This window comes from Micromesistius poutassou (assembly GCF_964030765.1).
Source record: "Micromesistius poutassou genome assembly, chromosome: 3".
Taxonomy (NCBI): domain Eukaryota; kingdom Metazoa; phylum Chordata; class Actinopteri; order Gadiformes; family Gadidae; genus Micromesistius; species Micromesistius poutassou.
Window position 1 is genome coordinate 9,222,377 of NC_140273.1, and position 20,271 is coordinate 9,242,647.

Below are 20,271 nucleotides of genomic sequence, written 5' to 3' on the forward strand. Positions count from 1 at the left end.
TTATTTTTCATAAATATTTATAGAGGAATAGATAGAAGAGGTAATACACTTAAAACCTTTGCAACTTTTTGCAATTGCATGTAATTGCAATATCCCAGGAAACTATCCATTTAAAAATGTCTTTGAAAAAACGTAATGAGAAAAGTTAAAGCTGCATTCTAGAACGTTGTATTGTTTACGCTGTGTTCCCCAGCGAGAGGCGCCGCAGAAGAGGGGTCGGTGTCGCCCTTCATGGGTCTTCCAGGATTCCATCAGGACATAAGGTGTCAGTTATTCCCGCCCTTCTCATCAGTTGCTTAAAGATAACCACAACAACCCACAACAATACAAAGGCAGGCCCCGACGACCACAACCAAGGCGATGGTTTTGCCATTGAAGAGTGCTCCTGGCCGGACTACCAAGGTTTACTTTGAGAGATCTATCTAAGGTAGACCCCACAATAGACGCTCTTGTTTTTATTCTTTGAGCTTCTTCTGGTTCCTGGTTACCCCATTTTTCACTTTGAATTAACAATCTTCTTTTTCTGGCCATGTCCTTTATTACATATACGTTGATTGTCGGCTTTATTTCATTTGAAAAAACTTTTTTCGAAACAATCATTTGTACAAGTAAAGCTGGATCGGTGTAAACAACATACAAAAGTGCATCAGAAATTGTAAATAAACGGTCAACTATGAAACTGGAACCAGGCAACAATAACCAACTCAGGTAATTGCAGCAAATCTTCTAAATTCCCGGCCTGGGATTTCCCAGCTCTAATGCAATAAGCCGACTCTGACCTCAGATGAGGCCATGTCCAAGGTGCATGTCTGTGGTGCTTCAGTTTCCCATCACTTTTTTAATCACACACATCATTCAGTATGGCTGGTTAAAGATAGACACATAATACACAAAAGTCCATGCATGCACACACACACACACACACACACACACACACACACACACACACACACACACACACACACACACACACACACACACACACACACACACACACACACACACACACACACACACAGCCAAATACACACACAGGCACGGAGGCACACACACACGCACGCATGTGCACGCACACATACACCCACATAAATACCAACAGCAACATCAGGATAATATTCACTCTCACAGGTTGATAACTAACTAACTATCTTCTTAACTAACTAACTATCTTCTTATCTATCTTCTTAACTAGTAATGTAACAATAAGAACATATTATAGGACATGCAACAGTAGGACCTCATAGTACTACTAGAGTACTAGATACTAATACTAGAGTTGTAGGGAGTGTATGGAGAAACGCTGTGGTCCTTTAATCCATTACATCACTCCTACAGTCCACCGGTGACGAATGGCTGCTGTCGAACTGTTCCTGCATGCGGGGATAACGCTGGAGTCGGCCCGCCGCCATCTTCAAGACATCAAAGAGCGGCAGAGGGCTCCCGGCGCCTGTGGCTTCACAAGCACGTTTATTATTCATGTTATTTCACTGCTCTGTCCTTCCCTTTCACCAAACTCTGCATCTATGTTATAGTAGATTGGTGGAAGGGGGCGGCATTGTGAACGCCGGTGTCAAGTAGCAGCTCCTCAAAGTGTTGCTATTGCTTTTCCCAGCAGCTCCAGGGGAGGAACTACAGGTGTCTTATGGGGATCTGTTCTGCCTTAGAAATACACTGTGGTCCCCAGTGGTGTGTGTGTGTGTGTGTGTGTGTGTGTGTGCGTGCGTGCGTGCGTGCATGCGTGCGTGCGTGTGCAGCTGTGATTGTGTGTCTGTGATTGTGTGGAAGGTGTTTTGTTAAGATATCCTTTATTGTCCCTTTTTGGGGGAAATCCTTTCTCTGCTTTTGACCCATCCGGGAGCCGGTGAACACACCCGGAGCAGTGGGCAGCCGCAGTGCAGTGCCCGGAGAGCAGGTGGGGGTTCAGGTGCTTTGCTCAAGGGCACCTCATCCGTGGATGAGGACGTAGGAGAGTGCTGCACAACTACTCTCCCTGTCCATATTTTGGCCTACTGGGCGGGACACAATGTGTGTGTGTGTGTGTGTGTGTGTGTGTGTGTGTGTGTGTGTACTTCAGAGAAACCATTAAGAAGTTAGTATTCATATGTATGTGTATGTATATATTTAATTATTAAGAATAGATAAGATAAGCACAGATGAAAACACGACAAAATGATATTGCCAAATGTTATACTGCAAATATTATTACATACCCCGTAACCACAGTTGATAAACGTCTCTTCGAGCGACGTCAACTACCTCACAAGACATTACACTGTATAAACCTGACCTTATAAAGACTATAAAGTGTTGTTGCTCTGTGCAGGCCAGTGGAGGGATGCCTAGAAAAATGGTTCCCTGTGCAGAGTAACCATATTAAGATGGGCCCAAAAATATTCATCATCTCAAACCCAATAGTTTCCACTCAAGAATGACAGATGGATCTGGGCCCGGGATAATAAAACTCAGCATAATGGACCTTTCTAGACATCCCTCCACTACCACTGTTACCTTCAGAAGTTGTATAAATGCATCCAGCCACAGCCAGAGTGCTCTCCCAATCAAAATCCTTGACCTAAGGGAGGAGGACAAAAGCACTGTGGACCGGAGCAGAGCCGGAACCACTCCGTCAGATTGACTATACCTGACAGGAGGTTTGGCCCCCTCACCCCCTTATTACAGCTGTATGTGTCTATGTGTCTATGTGTGTGTGTGTGTGTGTGTGTGTGTGTGTGTGTGTGTGTGTGTGTGTGGGCGGGGGGTTGAGAGATAGAGAGAGGTAGAGATAGAGTGGGCTTCTTTAGAACGAGTCTTGGCGGGACACTGAGACACATGCCAGCAGACAGCACTTATAAAACAATGCGAAGGAGGTCCGAGCTCCGAGAGGGGGAGGAATTGCCTTATTTAGCGATGCTCATCTTTGGTCTTACTGCTGCCAGTACGAGAGAGATCTGGGTTCCATTGCTCTTCCTTGGGGTCGGAGTGGAGAGTTCATCCATCGTTCAGAACACCAAGGGCCAGGAGTTCAAAGTCGGTGGGGGAGCTTCTGTTTCTAAAAAGAGAAATAACAGAAGTGATAGGGATTTAAGGGAGAGGGTTTATTAAAACTGCACTTAAGATGCTATCTGAAGAGTCCACCTTTATAAACAACGAAACGAGAAGCAGGATTCTGGTTTCTAATGCAAACATGAGTACAACTTTTACATGCTTAAATTGCCAACATATGAACAGATTGTAATTTCCCTTTTAAAATTGTATCTCTCTCCGGTGAGCAGAACAGCCTGTGTGTGCTGAGTTCTACTGTATCTGAACCCTGTATAATAATAGTGTATTTAGGCAGTTGGGGGTGTTGTGTGTCACGCCTTCGCTGGCGTTCTTTTATTCATGTGAAGGAATCAGGCAGGTGCTGCTTCATATGACATAATGCTGGGGGCAGGTTGGTGTAATAGTTATGGTGTAATAGTGGGGTTCACTACCCGACCAAAGGCACTGGGCCGCAGAACTCCCTGTAGGCATCTTTGAGCGAGATGCCCTAATCATCAACCTGCGCCTTAATGAAATGTATGTTTTACTGAGAGTTGATGTTGTATCAGTATCCGTGAATGCTGCTGTAGCATAGGTATGATTTCACCACTGTTAAGAGAGAATTGGTAGAAAATTAAAAAATCTGGAAAAGCTCAAATGAAGATCCAACAAGTTGTGCCCTATAGCCGATAGATGACAGATGGCTCTGGCATTCCCAACAAATTACACTAAAATGGAAACTCCTAAATTGTACCTACAGCACCTTCAGACGATGCTGTATCAAATGGGAAAAACATATTGTGGGAAACAGATAGAGATAAAGAGGCATTGCTGCCTTGAGGAAACAAGATAAATGTGTTTATTAACAACTTGTATAGCAAGGCGAGGACAAACATATTGGCCACCACAGAAACACTCTTAATAACAAACACTAACAACAACTGATCTATTGGTGGAATCTACTTTTTTCTTCTTATCAAAAAAAAGAAAGGCGTTTTAACCATAGTGACGATAACAGGGCCTAGCTTTTATGTATAAAGTATGAGGCCTGCATTGTGAAGACGTACTGGAGTAGGTTAATGTTAAAAATGTGCTTCTCACATTCTATAGAAGTATATTTTATCTTTTTTTAGCATATCTTTATTGGTAATGTAAGTTTAAAGTTTAAAAACGCATACATATATATGTATGTATATATATCAAATACGATAAAAACTATAAGAAATGACAATAACAATTTTAACATAACCTCCCAATAATAGCCTTCTGAAACAAATAAGCAAAATAACAATAATAATATCCATCCATAATAACAATCATAAAATAAAACACTACTTTTACTTTGGCATATGTCAGCACACGCTAGTTAATAAAGCTACGTCGTTATTCTTTTACACATGCAACAAAATGATAGCGGAAACAGAGAGGCACTGTTGATAATACTTGACATTCATTCCAACACTTAGTTATAGTTAAACAAATAAATATATCACAAATAAAACATACAGATAGAAACACAGAATCTGCATTTTAACACTGATCACACTATCATTTCCTTTGAAAATACCACACCTACATGACATGACACAAAAATACAAAATTATTTTCGGTTGCCAACATGTATATACTGTATAAATAACCTCTACGGTACGTCAGCAGGTGGATTAAAGCACACTGTTGTCTTTTGGCAACAATTTCACAATCTTTCAGCGTTTCTATATTTTTATATTTGACGTACGATGTGCTTCTCCAGAATAAAACAAAAGGCAATCTGGCGCTGCCTTCCTAGTACGCCATTGGCTTTCACAGCAACAAACTCAATATTTAGAAGTCCTCATCCATAATGCTACATCATCCACTACCAAACAACCGACCCATTTCTCCTCAACTCTGTCTCCACTGAACCACCTCAGAGCATAACAGCCTCTCATAGGTTGGCATTGTATTCGTTGTATATATCTGTGTCACAATAGGAGCACGCCTACTTGGCACAAGTGTGGGCAGCGCTTACTTCAAACCATAACACTCAGGTAAGGGACAACAGAAGGAGTCGGGAACCAAAGAGACTGGCCAAGCATCAAGCAAATCTTTAGCGCACTTCAAAAAGAAATGTGTTCAGTCGTTGAAATGGCCAAGGCGGATGTCAATAGAGAAACATGAAAAGACTTGAGAACAGACGTTTTTCAAAATGAATAACTGACTGCCGCTTGTCAATTTTATGTTTTTATGTTTTAAGTCGTCAATATTGTGCCCGCAAACTCATTGGCGGTCAAAGGGCTTTTGAGTGCATCGGGCCGGGTGACGTGGAGTCCAGCTCAATACCAAACACACAGAGGGCTAGGTGGAGCCAAACAGCATTCAATCAGCCACCGTTCCATTGGAAAGCTTAGTGCAGCTGCCCATTCAAGGCCTGGAGGCTGAGAGGTTCTGGGTATCACAGCAGGGTCACCACAACCAGTCACGCAGAGGAATGGAAACTACCCATTTGAATTATTCACGTGAAATCGGTCTCAGAGCGCGGGCCCCACACAATATAAAACCACCAAGTTATTTTCCCAAGCCTCCTTTTCTTTCTGATGTGATAATAAGATCAAAAAGAAGTAATTCAACATTTCCCACATTGTCAAGAAAACCACAACTAAAGGTTTCCCGATATTGTACTCACCTTCCCAGGTATAGAGGAGAGGGGGTGGGGGGAGAAGGGGAAGAGGAGGAGGAGGGGGAATAATAGGTTTCCCGATATTGTACACACCTTCCCAAGCAGGTATAGAGGAGGAGGAGGAGGAGGAGGAAGATGAGAATGAGGAGGAGGAAGAGAGGGTCCCATGTTGCATCGGCCAAGATGATCATTATTCTTTAGGTCTAATGACACTTTAAATGCTAATCTCATTGGGAGGCTGAGGAGTGGGTGAGGGTACGGAAGGGGGCGGTAGGGGGCTGATTATTTTATTCATGAAAGCAGAAAAAGAAAACAACCCCCTGGGCGGTGGATTAAAGAGTCTCAACGCAACAAAACAACGACATCAACCCAAGAGAAACCCACGACCAAGACACCTGTGAAGCATCGATCCAGCCCGGTGGCAGAGTGGAAAAAGAAATGAGCTCATCAGCCCTGCCAGCCAGTGCCTTGTTACCAGGCTGCTCTTCAGGCAACGCAGGAGCTCTCCTCCACTCTCTACCCCCCACCCCCCCCCCCCCCCCTTGTCTCTGACACACAGCAGCCATACGGCTGATCTGAAGCACGGACCAAAGCTATCAAGTGTTTAGCCTGTACTGTTTAGCCTGTACTGTTTGTATGAAATGAATTGACCATGGGTTTATCGAGTGAACCCACTGCACTGCACTACACTGTGCAGTGTCTACAATGTCTACAATGCTACAACAAGCCACCTGGGTGGCTGCCGCACTCCACTCCTTTTATGAACTGGGCTAGCCACACGTCCGCACTCCAGCCCTGTGAGAGCCAGGTGGCTTTTACAGGGCTCCACCATAACAAGGAGGGGGGGGACACAAGGACTGTGGACGGGGGAGTGGATGGATGGATGGGTGGTTGGGTGGGGGACGGAGAGTGATGAGACACCAAGGACTGAGATTGAGGTGGGGTTGGGATGTGTGGGTGGGATTTAGGGTGAACGCAATTCTGGGTTGAAGATCGGTTGAAGTTTGCTTCCTCCACATTTCTTACGAAAACCGTCCCCTGTCGCATTGACTGATGTGGAAGGACATGCTTGAACCGGTTTTATTGTCACGGGGGGGGGGGGTCACATGCTGCCATGAGGGAGACCCCTCCCCAGAATGTGTGTGCGGCGATGGCTGGTTGAACCTGTCGACACACATTGATTGCTAAATGCACCACAGGTATGCAGCCTCAACTAGCCCAATCAGTGTGACTCAGTGGGCCAGGTAAGGCTGCTTAAACCAGCCATCGTCCACACACACACACACACACACACACACACACACACACACACACACACACACACACACACACACACACACACACACACACACACACACACACACAATGAAGAAAAATAACCTCCCGCTGCTTAGGAGAACTCCTTGGGTTTCACACCCCCACCGCCCCCACCGCCCCCACCCCCGTTAATGCTGCCGCCATTTTTGTCACCGCTGCCGCCGCAGATTTCGGCGTGCCGCGCGGTGACATAGCTCTTCTTCCGGGCGGCGAGCGCCTGTGGCTTCCTGAGGGCGGTGGTGGCGCCGTCGCCGTCGGTGGGGTCGGAGGTCACCATGACGCTGGTCTCCATGCGCGACAGCGTGTACATGCTGCTCTGGCGCGCGGGGTGCAGCCGCGTGGTCCGCAGCTCCAGCTCGTCATAGCTGGACACCTTGATGAACGGACACCAGCGGAACGCACGCTTGAAGCCCGCCCGGAACCTGGGGGAGGGGACGGGAGGGGAGGGGAGGGGAGGGGAGGGGACGGGACAGGAAGGGAGGGGACGGGAGGAGAGGGGAGGGGAGGGGATGGGAGGGGAGGGGAGGGGAGGGGAGGGGACGGGAGGAGAGGGGAGGGGACGGAAGGGGAGGGGACGGGAGGGGACGGGGCAGGAAGGGAGGGGACGGAAGGGGAGGGGACGGGAGGGGACGGGGCAGGGAGTCCGAGGGCGGACAGGGGACAGGAAGCAGATTACAAGCGGTTAAGATTCAGATGGGGAGGACAGATTCTGCCCCTCTGGGAAGGGCTGTAGGCGCATGTAAAACTGGCGGATAGTTAGAGCCTCTTGCCCACTGTACACGTCCGTCGACGGATGGGGGCTTTTTGACGCATCTATGTGTTTTCCCGGGTTGTATAACAAAGGCCATTTCATTGGACAGTGCACTTGCGTATATTTGCATAACGCGATCTGATTGGGTGACGGATCCGTCGCTGCCTGAAAAGTTAAACTTTTCTCAACTTTTGGACGCAAAAGACGGAGCCGACTTGACAGATGGACCCACAATGCATTTCGGGAACGTCACATGCAAAGTCAATGAGATCCGTCGACGGACGTGTACAGTGGGCAAGGGGTGTTAGGGAAATGCTTTCTGTAATAATTCATGATGTCTATCATGAATTATTAAAAAACTTAGAATTCGTTATAATCTGTTTATAGCACTGTGTGATGATAGTAATAAGCACTTAATATTCATGATGCTTTGAAACAATACAGTGGCCGTAGCCAGCCATTCTGAAGCAGGCAGGGGCGATACTAAATGAGCCAAATACCCGAGACAGGACCAATAGTCAAAATTTCGGTGTCAACCACTCTATTTCATCCAAGACAAACAAGAAAGGGGGCTCAATGTTCAAAATACCGGAATTGTCCTTTAAGTAAGTGAAAACTATAACAGCGATTATATTGCATTATATTGATCATAATGTATGACAACAATAAGAATTAAAATACACCACAATCCTTGCAAAATTATTGTCTGTCAGTGACAAGCAATTACGAAGTACAACTTACCCTTTTAATTCATTATAAAATGCTTTATAATGTGTGTTAACGGCTAAAGTATTATGAATATGTGCTTGTATTTATAAAGTGCTATAAGCAGAATATAATGCATTATAGGTATGTTTATAATGCATTATAATTATATTATAGACATGGGCGTAAAAAATGTTAACAGAATTAGCATGACCTTTGTAGCAGTTACAGTGAATAGTATGTAAAATGGCTGCTAGTTCAAATATAAATGTCCTCTGAAGCAACAATGACCACTATGTAACATGGCCGCTAGTCAACATGCTCATGTCCTCTGCAGCAACAATGACTAGCATTAAAAAAATGCATCTAGTCAACATTAGCATATCCTCTTCATTAGTTACAATGCATGCCCTTGTGTTAAGTCTTTTGGAATTATACCATTCATCCACTTGTTGTAAATAGAACAGTTATATTAACTGTTGCCACTAGAGATAATGTCCTTGGATTAATTCATAAATGCACTCAGACCTTCCATTAGAGTTGCAACATCATTAAGTTGTCCTGCCTTTCATCTGAATACCCATAGACTATAAAATTGATATTTGGAGACCTCCAAATTGTACGTGTGTGTGTGTGACTGTGTGTTTGTGTGTGTGTGTGTGTGTGTGTGTGCATTAATACGTGTGTGCATTTGTTTGTGCATGCGTGCGTGCATGTGTGCGTGTGTCCACCTGCTGTTGAGGCAGCAGTAGATGATGGGGTTGTACATGGTGGAGCTCATGGCCAGCCACATCACGGCCAGGTACACCTGCTGGATCTCCTTCCAGCGGGTCAGCGACTTGCACAGCCCCGTCACGATGAAGTACAAGTGGTAGGGCAGCCAGCAGAGGGCAAAGGTCAGCACCACGATGATCATCATCTTCACCACCTGCAGAGAAGACAGATGGAGATATGAGATGGATGGATATAGGAGAGAGAAGGGGATAGAAGGAGATAGACGAGGTAGAAGGAGATAGATGGATAGATAGATAACTTTATTGGCATGTCAGCACAGTTGATTGGAATTTATCTTAGTGCCTCACAGGTTAAAAAATGGCAATACACCCACAGGAACATACAGTACATAAAAGACAATGACACAATCATTCAAACCAGTAAAAAATAATAGGGAGATAGAAGGAGATAGAAGGAAATAGGGAGATAGTTGAGGTAAAGGAGATAGATGGAGCTATAAGGAGAAAGAAAGAAGAAGATAGAGGGAGACAGATGCAGATATGAGATAGAGGGAGATGGGGGAGATAGAGGGAGATATAGAGAGATAGGAGACTTAGAGATAGAACGAGATAGAGGGAGTTAGAGGGAGACAGATGGTGATAGAGGGAGATATAGGAAGATTGAAGGAGATAGAGAGATAGGAGATATCGAGAGATAGAAGGAATCGAGAGATAGAGGGAGTTACAGGGAGACAGATGGCGATAGAGGGAGATAAAAGGATATAGTTGTGATAGATGGAGATAGGAGAAATAATGAGATACAAGGAGATAGATGGAGATAGGTAGAGATAGATGGAGACGGACGGTTGAATTATACGGTTAGACGGTTGCAGATCCGTTGCTATTTACTTTACTATTTTATTTATCACCGCCGGATGCAAATAATGAATTTAGTTTGTTCAAGCAACACACATAACCTGATGGTGCCCACCTACATCAAACCACAACATCTGCTGCCGATTCAAGGTTTGATGATTGTAACGGTGGACTCGTACACCATCACATAATAAGGGAGTCACACAATTCAATGTTAAATCAAACACTCTACAAAGACACAGATTATCAGGAGGTGTTAATCTGCCCAACTTTGAATGGTATTGTTTTGCGCCCACTTATCACTTGGCTGAATTCAGAGATCTTGGTGTCATGGCGCCCCATTGAAGAACATATAACATATCCACATAGCTTATCTAGTCTGATATATTCTAATATACCCCATAGGACAGTCAAACAAGATTTTGGGACAATAATTTCACATCTTTTCACTGTATGGCATAAAGTCCACAGATTTGCCAAAATTCGCAATACATTCTTTGCTCAATCTCCTATCTTTCATAATTACTCTCTCTTAATTGAGAAGAAACCAATTTTGTTTCCACAATGGAGCAATAGAGGTGTCTGTACTTTCAAGGACATCATAGGGAGACAGGGTCTCCGTGAATTCCATGACTTGGAGAGGTCTCATAACTTATCGTGAACTTTTTATTTTTATCTACAGCTACGTACAGCAATGCATGCTCAAGGTGTTCCTTGGGGCACAGAGTTGGGGAATCATCCTCTTCATGTCATTTTTGACACTAAGGGTAAAAACAAAGGTATTGTCTCTGACCTATATAAATTTGTAACCAAAACCTCATATAAACCTCTATCACTTAATAGACTCTGGAAGACAGATACTACTACCTCTGTGGATCTAGACTGGCACACTATATGGTCAAACATATCCCTGTCATCCAGAAACCCTGACCATCAAATGATACATTATAAATTTACTCACAGGTCTTATTTAACTCAGATAACCCCTATTGTGATTTCTGTTCAGACAATACCATTGTTACTTTTTATCATATGGATTGGCAGTGTCCAGAGATCAATAGATTCTGGCATAATGTTTTGTCCATGTCTAGTATCATCGAGGGAGCCATCTCTCACTCACAGTGTTTGCTTCTACTTATTGACACATCATCTTTGAAACTAACTATAAATAATAAGCGTCTTCTATTGGCTGGTCTCACAGCTGCTAAAAGAATGATAGCTTGCCGTTGGAAACCACCACATGCATGCTTGTCGGTGAGGGAATGGCTTTCTTCTTATTGGGATATTGCACAGCTGGAGCTCTCTACAGCACGTTTACATTATGCCAAAATATCTAATATTGATTGCTGGTCAAGGTTGTTGGAGAAAGTAGATGAAATGTTGTAATTGAAATACTTATGCTATTTCTCCGCTACTTATTTCTCCGCTATTGTTTACATTTGATCTGTTTTCCATATTCTTTGTCCGGCTCTATGCTTGCAATGTTATGTAGACTCCATAAGGCACATGTATATGGTATATTATGTATATCATTTGGTTATTTCACACTATGCACTTACTATTTCTGTGGATATCATATGATGGAGGAAATTAGCACACCTTTTATGTATATCCTATGTGACTTCTGTGGATATCATGGAGGAAAATTGAGGCACTTATTCAAAAGGTATGCATATATTTTATGTATACTCTATATGACTTCTGTGGATATCATCATAGCATTTATTTGATACTTCCATGTCTGAATGATATTTATTATATGTACACTGGAATGGACATGAGATTCCTGTGTGTGTGTGTGTGTGTGTGTTCATTGACAAAGCATGCTCTCGGTCTCGCTCATGAAACTCCATTTGCTTTAAGTCAAGCTCGTGCTCGAGTCTACGGAATGCTAAAGCCTCCCTTTGCTCCAGCTCTTTCCAAGAGCGCGAACCGCTGCAGCCTTCAGCTTATCAAGCTGCAGCTCATCTGTGTCAACAGGAGCATCAGTTTCCAACACTCCTTTCATTTCTAACTGACTTTTTACAGCGAAGAACAAGGTCTCTTTTAGATTCTTATCTTGCACTGTTATCACCAAGTCATAGTGTGTAGTGCATAGTGCGTAGCCACAGTACCGAGTTGCGATTTGGTTAGGCCAGACAACACCTCTTCAGAAGGACTAGCAATAAAAGCTTCCATTCTAAAGTCAGTGAGCAACAAACTCAATCAAACAAGCCAAGATGCTAAACACCATTCATTAAAATAGCTATGTGCTAAGCTTAAGGTGACCAGATTTGAGACACAATCCGGGGACATTTTGGGTTCAGCGGTGTAAAAACCTCCAGCATGTAGTGTTTTTGTCATAGAAAAACTAAAACGGGGACACTGGCCTTACCATTCACAAAGCAGTTTCTCTCACTCAATTTATCCAAAATGGCAAAGGAATTGATTGATGTTTTTTTAAAGTAGTAAATTCTGAGATCAAGAACATCCTTAAAATCTGCTGTAAACAAAAAAAAAAAAAACACTTCACCCAAACTAAGGCCTCCTCCTTACACCATATGATTTTCACAAGATTTGGGGAAGACTTTAAAATGGAAAATGCCACACTTCAAGTTGAATGACAACTTCAGGTTATATGGTTTTAGAAAATATATGGTTTTAAGGGGGTTGAATCAGTTTTCCCTAAATGTGGGTGGGAAGTAGCAAGCAGCTAATCTGCCATATATTGTTGTACAATATTAATATTAGTTATTGTGAATGGTCCCTAACTTGAAATATGTGAATTATTAAAAATATATATACACATTAGAAATGAAAGCCAACATACCTTACACCTTATTTACCTAACCCAATGTATTATACATGGGCAGCACAGTAATGAGGTTGGGGAATGTCATGCATGATTTATATTTAGGCTAATTCCATGTAAAAGTGGGAGTGACCCCCCCAAAGAGTTTAGTGAAAAACAAATGGTTGCACTCAATTCAGAAACAAAGTTTTAATACAATGGTCTTTACAAAAACTAACAAGTCAACTCACACACAACACACGTGAATCAAACAGCTGTGTCTGTCAGACAAACATATCTGTGATCATACACACATCGCCGATAATACACATAAATTCAAAGTTAAATAACATAACATACAGCATGATAAACAGTAACACTTACAAGAACACCTTCGGTTCGGCAATCGTATTCAATCAATGATATTCCTGCTGTGTTTACACCATAGCTGGCTGAATAGATGCACGAATGCCATGAAAGTACCGTGTAGGCAGGCTGTAGCCTCTTGCAGAAGAAGATAGTTCTACCGCGCAGCTATGTGCATTCTAGAGGGGCATTCTACTCTGATCGGGGCTTGTTCTGGCTGGCTTTAGCCTGTGGCTGTGCGAGCAGTAGGCTACGGTGCGCAACTATATGTCTTTTGGTCAACATTTTTGTTTTTTCATTTATTCCAATTTCGGATCCTTCAGTCACAGTGAAAACCGGGGACATTTCCGGGGACAGCAGTAGCCAGGGACAGGTCACTGAAAACGGGGACTGTCCCCGGAAACCGACGTCTGGTCACCCTAGCTAAGCTACCTATTCCCAATAGGCGCTAAAGTAACACAAGCTAGGCTACCTTTAGCAGCAAAGAACTACAAAGCGGCTACAAAAGAAACAATCCAAATTCGAGGCACACAATGGGAGAATAGGCTACAACGTGATACACAAGGCAATGCAACACACCGATGAACTGGTAGGCTAACAACCAGAACCAAGAAGACAAATCTACCAATAGCCCATTTCTCACCAATATTTAGCCTATCTAAACACTCAATTTAAACTGCACAACACAGTAACTTTAAATGACCTATGCGGTCGCATGCATAGCCTAAACAAAATAGCAGTGTGAGACAGTGAAAATCCCCGGCTTGACGAGAGGCCAGTCCTAGAGCACATGGTATAATTTGTTAGGCTAGGCTAGGCTGATTGATGCAACCAGTCATTTCCTTTTGGAACATTGCTTTATTTTTGTAACAAATGGATTTATTTTTGTTAATTTATTTTTGGACCTTGTTTTGAGTAAATAAAACTTCACCTTTTTGTCCTAACACCATTGCCCTTGTTTTTGGCCCACACTCAAACCTGGCTGTCGTCTTCCACTTTCCTTTACCATCATCCAGCCACTCACGGGCCACCTTTCACAAGCAGCGATAGTCTACATAAATCACAAGGACCATGAAGCTATCTAAAAGTAAAAATAGACCAATACATTCCACAAACAAAGCAGCAATCCGCTACAAGTTAACTGACCGGCATAGCGAACACGAACAGCAGCAAACTAACTGAAACTATCAAAAAAAATAAATAAACACTTGCCACATCGTCAAGCACAACCAAAATACTCCCATGCATCCAGGTGAAACAGTATTGGTTTCCGGCGTTAATTCCCACTGAAAAGTGTACAAGCAGTCAGCTGGTGTCTTGATTACCTACCCAAAGACGCTAACTGTCCTAGCTAGCTCTTCTGAGACGTGCCGGCCTTGGGGCAACTGGCTACTGCCAGTGCTGAACTCTATAGTGTTGGTGAACTGTACGAATGCCTGCCCCTGACAGAAGTTATGGTAACTTCGGACCAGGATTGTCTCAAAAATAACAAACGCAAAACAACAAACAGTGCTCCGAAGCAAATGCAAAGCCCAGCTGGAGCACTCTTCCTAAGCCAGAGACTGCATGAAGCTAAAAGCCAAGACAAACCAAAGACATTCTCACCTGAACACCCAAGAGTCTATGATCCAAACAGGGATCCCGGACGAGCCCCCAAATTATGTAACGGTGGAGTCATACACCATCACATAATAAGGGAGTCACACAATTTAAAGTTAAACCAAACAGGTATTTATTTTATATAAAACAAACAAGTTGAAACAAATGTCTAGGGGGAATTTAGATTACCTGAAAGGTACCAGTGGCAAAGTACAACGGTGACCAACCAAAGGGGTGGACCCTGAAGTAGAGTGGAACCCTGCTTATATAAGCCACCACCCAGGTGTGGTCAATTAGGTCATTATGACCTTTTGGTACATTTGGTACATTTGGTACTTTGGTACATTTGGTACAAATGTCTAAGATGGCTGACACTGAAGTGCTACCTGTGCAGCTACCTGTGCAGCTCATTGAGATACTGAATTAAAGATTGGAGCTCAAAAATACTCTATTTTCCTTGTGAAAAGAAGTGCCATCAAAAGGTAAAAGTGGTGGATGAAATTAAGCAATCTCTGAGCATTATCCAACAGGAGATTGGCAAAATTGCCATGCAACAAACTCAGCTGATTGAACAGGTGGACGGCCTCCAAACGCAAGTGGCTGATCTCAATATCAAGAAGAAAGAGAAGGATCGGGAAATAGAGACTTTGAAAGGGAGAATTGAGGAATTGGAACAATACTCACGCGTTGATGATGTGATAATTACTGGTTTGAAGACCAAACATCGCTCCTATGCAAACGTTGCAGCTGCGGCCGCGGCCGAAGTTGGAGCAGAATCTCCGCAAGCCGAGTTGGAGACGCTGGAGAACCAGGTCGTTCAATATCTCACTGACAATGGCTTGCCAATCCTAAACCAACACATTGCGGCCTGTCACACTCTCCCCCGCAAGCAAACGAAGGCAAAACAGGATCCAGCTAACCCCAATGATCCTCCTGTGAGCCAGCAACCACTGGCGATCATCATACGATTTGTGAATAGAAAACACAAATCCGAACTTCTGAAGCAAGGATACAAGCTGAAGGGGACTGGTGTTTTCCTGAATGAACATCTCATCAAAAAAAATGCTGATATCGCAAGGGAATCCCGCAGACTCAGGAAAGTCAATAACATTAAAGCAACGTGGACAAGGAACTGTAAAGTTTTCATTAGACTTAACAGAGCGACACCAGAGGAAGAAAAAGTTGTTGTCATACGAGAGATTAAGGATCTGGATCAGTATGATTGAATATGAAGGACTGCCTGTCAATCACCGCAGTAGGCCTAGACCTAGGCTACTGCCGCGAGCATGGAAAGGATCTATTTCTTATTTTTTATTTAAATATGTGTTATTCCCTCTCCGGCCCCAGATATGGAGCAATTATTTCCAACGAGGTGACTTCACAGGTATGAAACGTTTTCCTCTTCATGTCCTCCACTGACTCTTTCCCCCTAAACATCGGGGCGACTGTCTCCACAGACTCTCAATCATTCAGTCCCTTCGAGCACAATACGGACGATGAAGGAATCTATGAGACTTTCTTTAACCCTGATATGAATTATATTGACTCAAACTCTGCAAAACTCTCGTGTAATTATTTCACTGAATCACAGTTCAATAATCTGCTTAATGTGGGTGACACAAATATTTTTTCTACTTTTCACTTGAATATCTGAAGTTTGCCTAAAAACTATGATTGTCTGAACCTATATTTATCAACTCTGTCGCACTCATTTTCAGTTCTAGCTTTTTCCGAAACTTGGTTAAATGACGATATTCTCAGTCTTTATCCTTTAATGAATTATAATTCTGCTCACTCTTGCAGAGTTAACAGAATAGGCGGAGTTTCATTGTACGTGTCCAGTGCCTACAACTTTATTACGAGAAAATATTTAAGTTCTGATTTCAACACGACACTTGCAGAATCTGTATTTATTGATATTGCTCTGGGCAGTAAAAACATTATAGTCGGATGTATCTATAGACCACCCGACTCCGATATAAATACCTTTAATGATGCATTGTACTCTACTTTAGAAACTATAAACAAGGAACACAAACTGTGCGCATTACTGGCCGATTTCAACATCAACTTGCTCAAGGACAATCTGATTGCCTCAAGAGACTTTCTTAACACACTTTACTCTGTCAGTTTCTTCCCCTTAATTACTAAGCCATCTCGTATTGCTAGATCATCAGTCTCTCTAATCTATAACATTCTATTTAATTCTCTGGACTTTCAAATCACCTCTGGTCTATTAATGTGTGACATCTCAGATCATCTCCCAGTGTTTCAGATTGTCCATGCCATTGATTCTTACTCCAAAGCCACCAATTCTGTATCTAATCCAGTTAAATTCCGCAAGTTCTCCAGAAACAATCTCGAAGCATTTAAAACAGCCATCAGCCATGTCTCCTGGGATGAGGTCCTAGGGCTAGATGATGTCAATGCAGCTTATTGTTTATTTTTAGCACACATTAATTCTGCTTTAGAAGCATCCTTTCTTTTGATCAGCCCTAAATCTAAAATGAAATATTCTAAAGGGAAACCTTGGATAAGTGATGAGCTAAAGAAACGTTCTCGTAAAAAAATAAACTCTATAAGAAAGCTATTGCTAACTCCACCCCTTCTAAAATGGAAACCTATAAGAAATACAAAAACACATTTATAGCTGATCTAAGGAAAGAGAAAAAAAACTATGCAGAGAAATTCTCAGATGCTTCAAACGATATCAAAACTACTTGGAACCTCATTAATAATATATTGAATAGGAAAAAATCAGCAGCATCTGTACCTACAGAGATGCGTGGGAAAGAGATGTTCCTCTCAAACCCCAACAAAATTGCTGATGGCTTTATCAATTTTTTCGTTAATATTAGCTCTTCCAGTATATTGCATATTGATGAGAACCCTTGTCACTTGGTAAGGGGGCAATATCCTTCTCTCAATAACTTTAGTCCTCCAACTGCACAGAAAGTTCTTGATACCAACATGGGACTAAAGAATTCTGCGCCGGGGCATGATGGTATTAAGAGCTCTTTGATGAAAGAAACTGCTGATTATTTAGTTCAGCCCATAACCCGTATTCTTACTCTTTCACTCAACTCTGGGGTTATTCCCCATGATTTAAAAATCGCCAAAGTCGTTCCCATCTTTAAGACAGGTGTGGCGGATGACTTTGGAAATTATCGCCCTATATCCATCCTGCCTTGCATTTCCAAGTTATTAGAGAAATTAGTTTATACAAGACTATCCAAGCACTTAAATGAGAACAACATTCTATATGAGCACCAGTACGGATTTTGTAAGAAACACTCGACAGAACATGCGTTACTCCAGCTTACTAATATTATCTCATCTGCCATGGATAACAGGAAGTTTGCCATCGGGATCTTCCTGGACTTAAGCAAAGCATTTGACACTGTCAAGCACAGTGTTTTGATTGACAAATTAAATAGATATGGGATTAAGGATATTGCCCTGAGCTGGTTCTCAAATTACTTAAAAAACAGAGAACAATATGTATCAGTTAATGGTTACAATTCTACCAAGTCCAGAATTATTCATAGGGTGCCACAGGGATCTATTCTGGGCCTGTTATTATTTCTGATCTATATAAATGACCTCGCCATGTCTTGTGAACAGCTTCTTCCTGTATTATTTTCTGATGACACTAATCTTATAGCAACTCATAATGATTTTAAGTATCTGATTGACAGTGTAAATGACGAATTATCTGTTATTTCTAAATGGTTTCAACTTAATAAGTTAACGTTAATGTGAAGAAATGTAACTTTCTTCTTTTGCAGGACAAATAAGTCGTACCCCAAAGAGTTAGCTAAAATATTTATCAGTGGAGCAGAAATCATGCAAGTAAAAGCAACAAAATTCTTGGGAGTACTAGTAGATGAAAGACTTAAATGGACAAACAATATAGACCTTGCCTGCAAAAGGTCCACAAAGATGATGGGTATATTAAGAAAAGTCTGTCCTATAATTCATCCCTCTGCTCATTTAACTCTTTACTACAGCTTTTTGTTTCCATATTTAAACTACTGTAACATGGTCTGGGCAGCTTCATATCCAAACCATCTCAAGAAATTATGCATTATTCAAAAAAGATTCCTAAGATTCATTTCACATTCAAACAGATATGCTCCGTCAGCACCACTTTTTATTAATTTCTCTATTCTACCTATTCACAAACTGAATCCTTACCAGATTTGTTTGTTCATTGACAAGTTCATTTACAGTACCCAAGATCTTCCGGCCTCCCTTCAATCTTTCTTTACCCAGTCATTAGACATACATTCTCATCGCACTAGACACAGCCACAATGATAATTTATTTGTACCCTTCACTCGCTCATCTCATCACCAATTGAATATGCCATACAGAGGCCCCATACTATGGAATGGATTACCTCCTCCATTAAGAGCCATAGCTTCCCACTCTGTCTTTAAAAAACAGCTTAAAAAACATCTTCTCCTGTCATGAATCATCTAGTCTACTTCCTGCCTGCTTCAATTCTTTTCATCAGTAGCCTATTCTATCTAACATTTCTACTGTATCTTTCAAATCCATAGATCTGCCACATCTTCTTCCATCCATTTTGGATGACTTTTGTATGTTGTCTCCTGATTTTTCTTCTTCCTTATTGACATTGATTATTTTTGTACCTTATATCCTCTTTTGGTTTATTTGTCAGCCTTAAATGATTAAGTGTGATTATTGAAAGGGGTGGAGCTCTGTACAAGCCCATTGGGCTTTGTTCCCTCCTTGCACCATTTAATCTTAATGTGTGCTAAACAAATAAACTAAACTAAACTATGACCCTTGTAGTGGCAGCTATGACCCAAAAGGGGGGAGCAGGGGGTTGTCACATGATGAAATGTAACACAATCAATGCATGGGTTTATTTTTAATTAAACATCTGGGCAGCTATTAGCAAAGTGAATATATATTTATTAATATGTTAATATTAAAAAGAACACTTACTTTGTTACTTTGTTTCTTATCTTAAAACAAAAAGTCTAGACAAGATGCAAAATCACATTCAGACAAAAAAAATAAGCTGAAATCAAAACACCAATATTAAGTTAGTTATTTTTATTCATTATGTTTTTAAGCGCCTGGAAGTGTTGTTTGAAGTACAATTATTTAAAAACCGATCCATCTACATTAACATTTAGCAGACGCTTTTATCCAAAGCGACTAACATTCATTCAGCCTTTCATACACACATTCAAACACCAACGGCGGAGTCAACCATGCAAGACGACAGCCAACTCGTCTGAAGCAATAAGGGTTAGGTGTGTCTTGCTCAGGGACACCGTGACACTAGGAGGAGCCGGGGATCGAACCAGCAACCTTCCGGTAACAAGTCAACCTGGCCTACCTCCTGAGCTTAGCCAACCGATCCAGATCCCAAGCTCCCCCCTAATATCTCTCTGTGCGGCAGGGCCACTGCCCTGAGTCTAGCATCTGTATAGTGGAGCTACCCGCACCAAGGTGG

The 20,271-nt window shown here is 42.2% G+C and overlaps 1 protein-coding gene across 1 annotated transcript in view; it reads right to left on the reverse strand.

Annotated features, from left to right (window-relative positions):
• Positions 1-7,070: 7,070 nt before the first annotated feature.
• The window catches only part of tacr3a (tachykinin receptor 3a), a gene marked incomplete at both ends in the record, with an annotated part of 45,684 nt that continues 32,483 nt past the window's right edge, over positions 7,071-20,271 (reverse strand). The window contains 2 exons of the mRNA XM_084465135.1: positions 7,071-7,419; positions 9,185-9,381. Of these exons, the coding sequence (XP_084321261.1) occupies positions 7,071-7,419; positions 9,185-9,381 (546 nt within the window). The remainder of the gene's footprint in view (positions 7,420-9,184; positions 9,382-20,271) is intronic.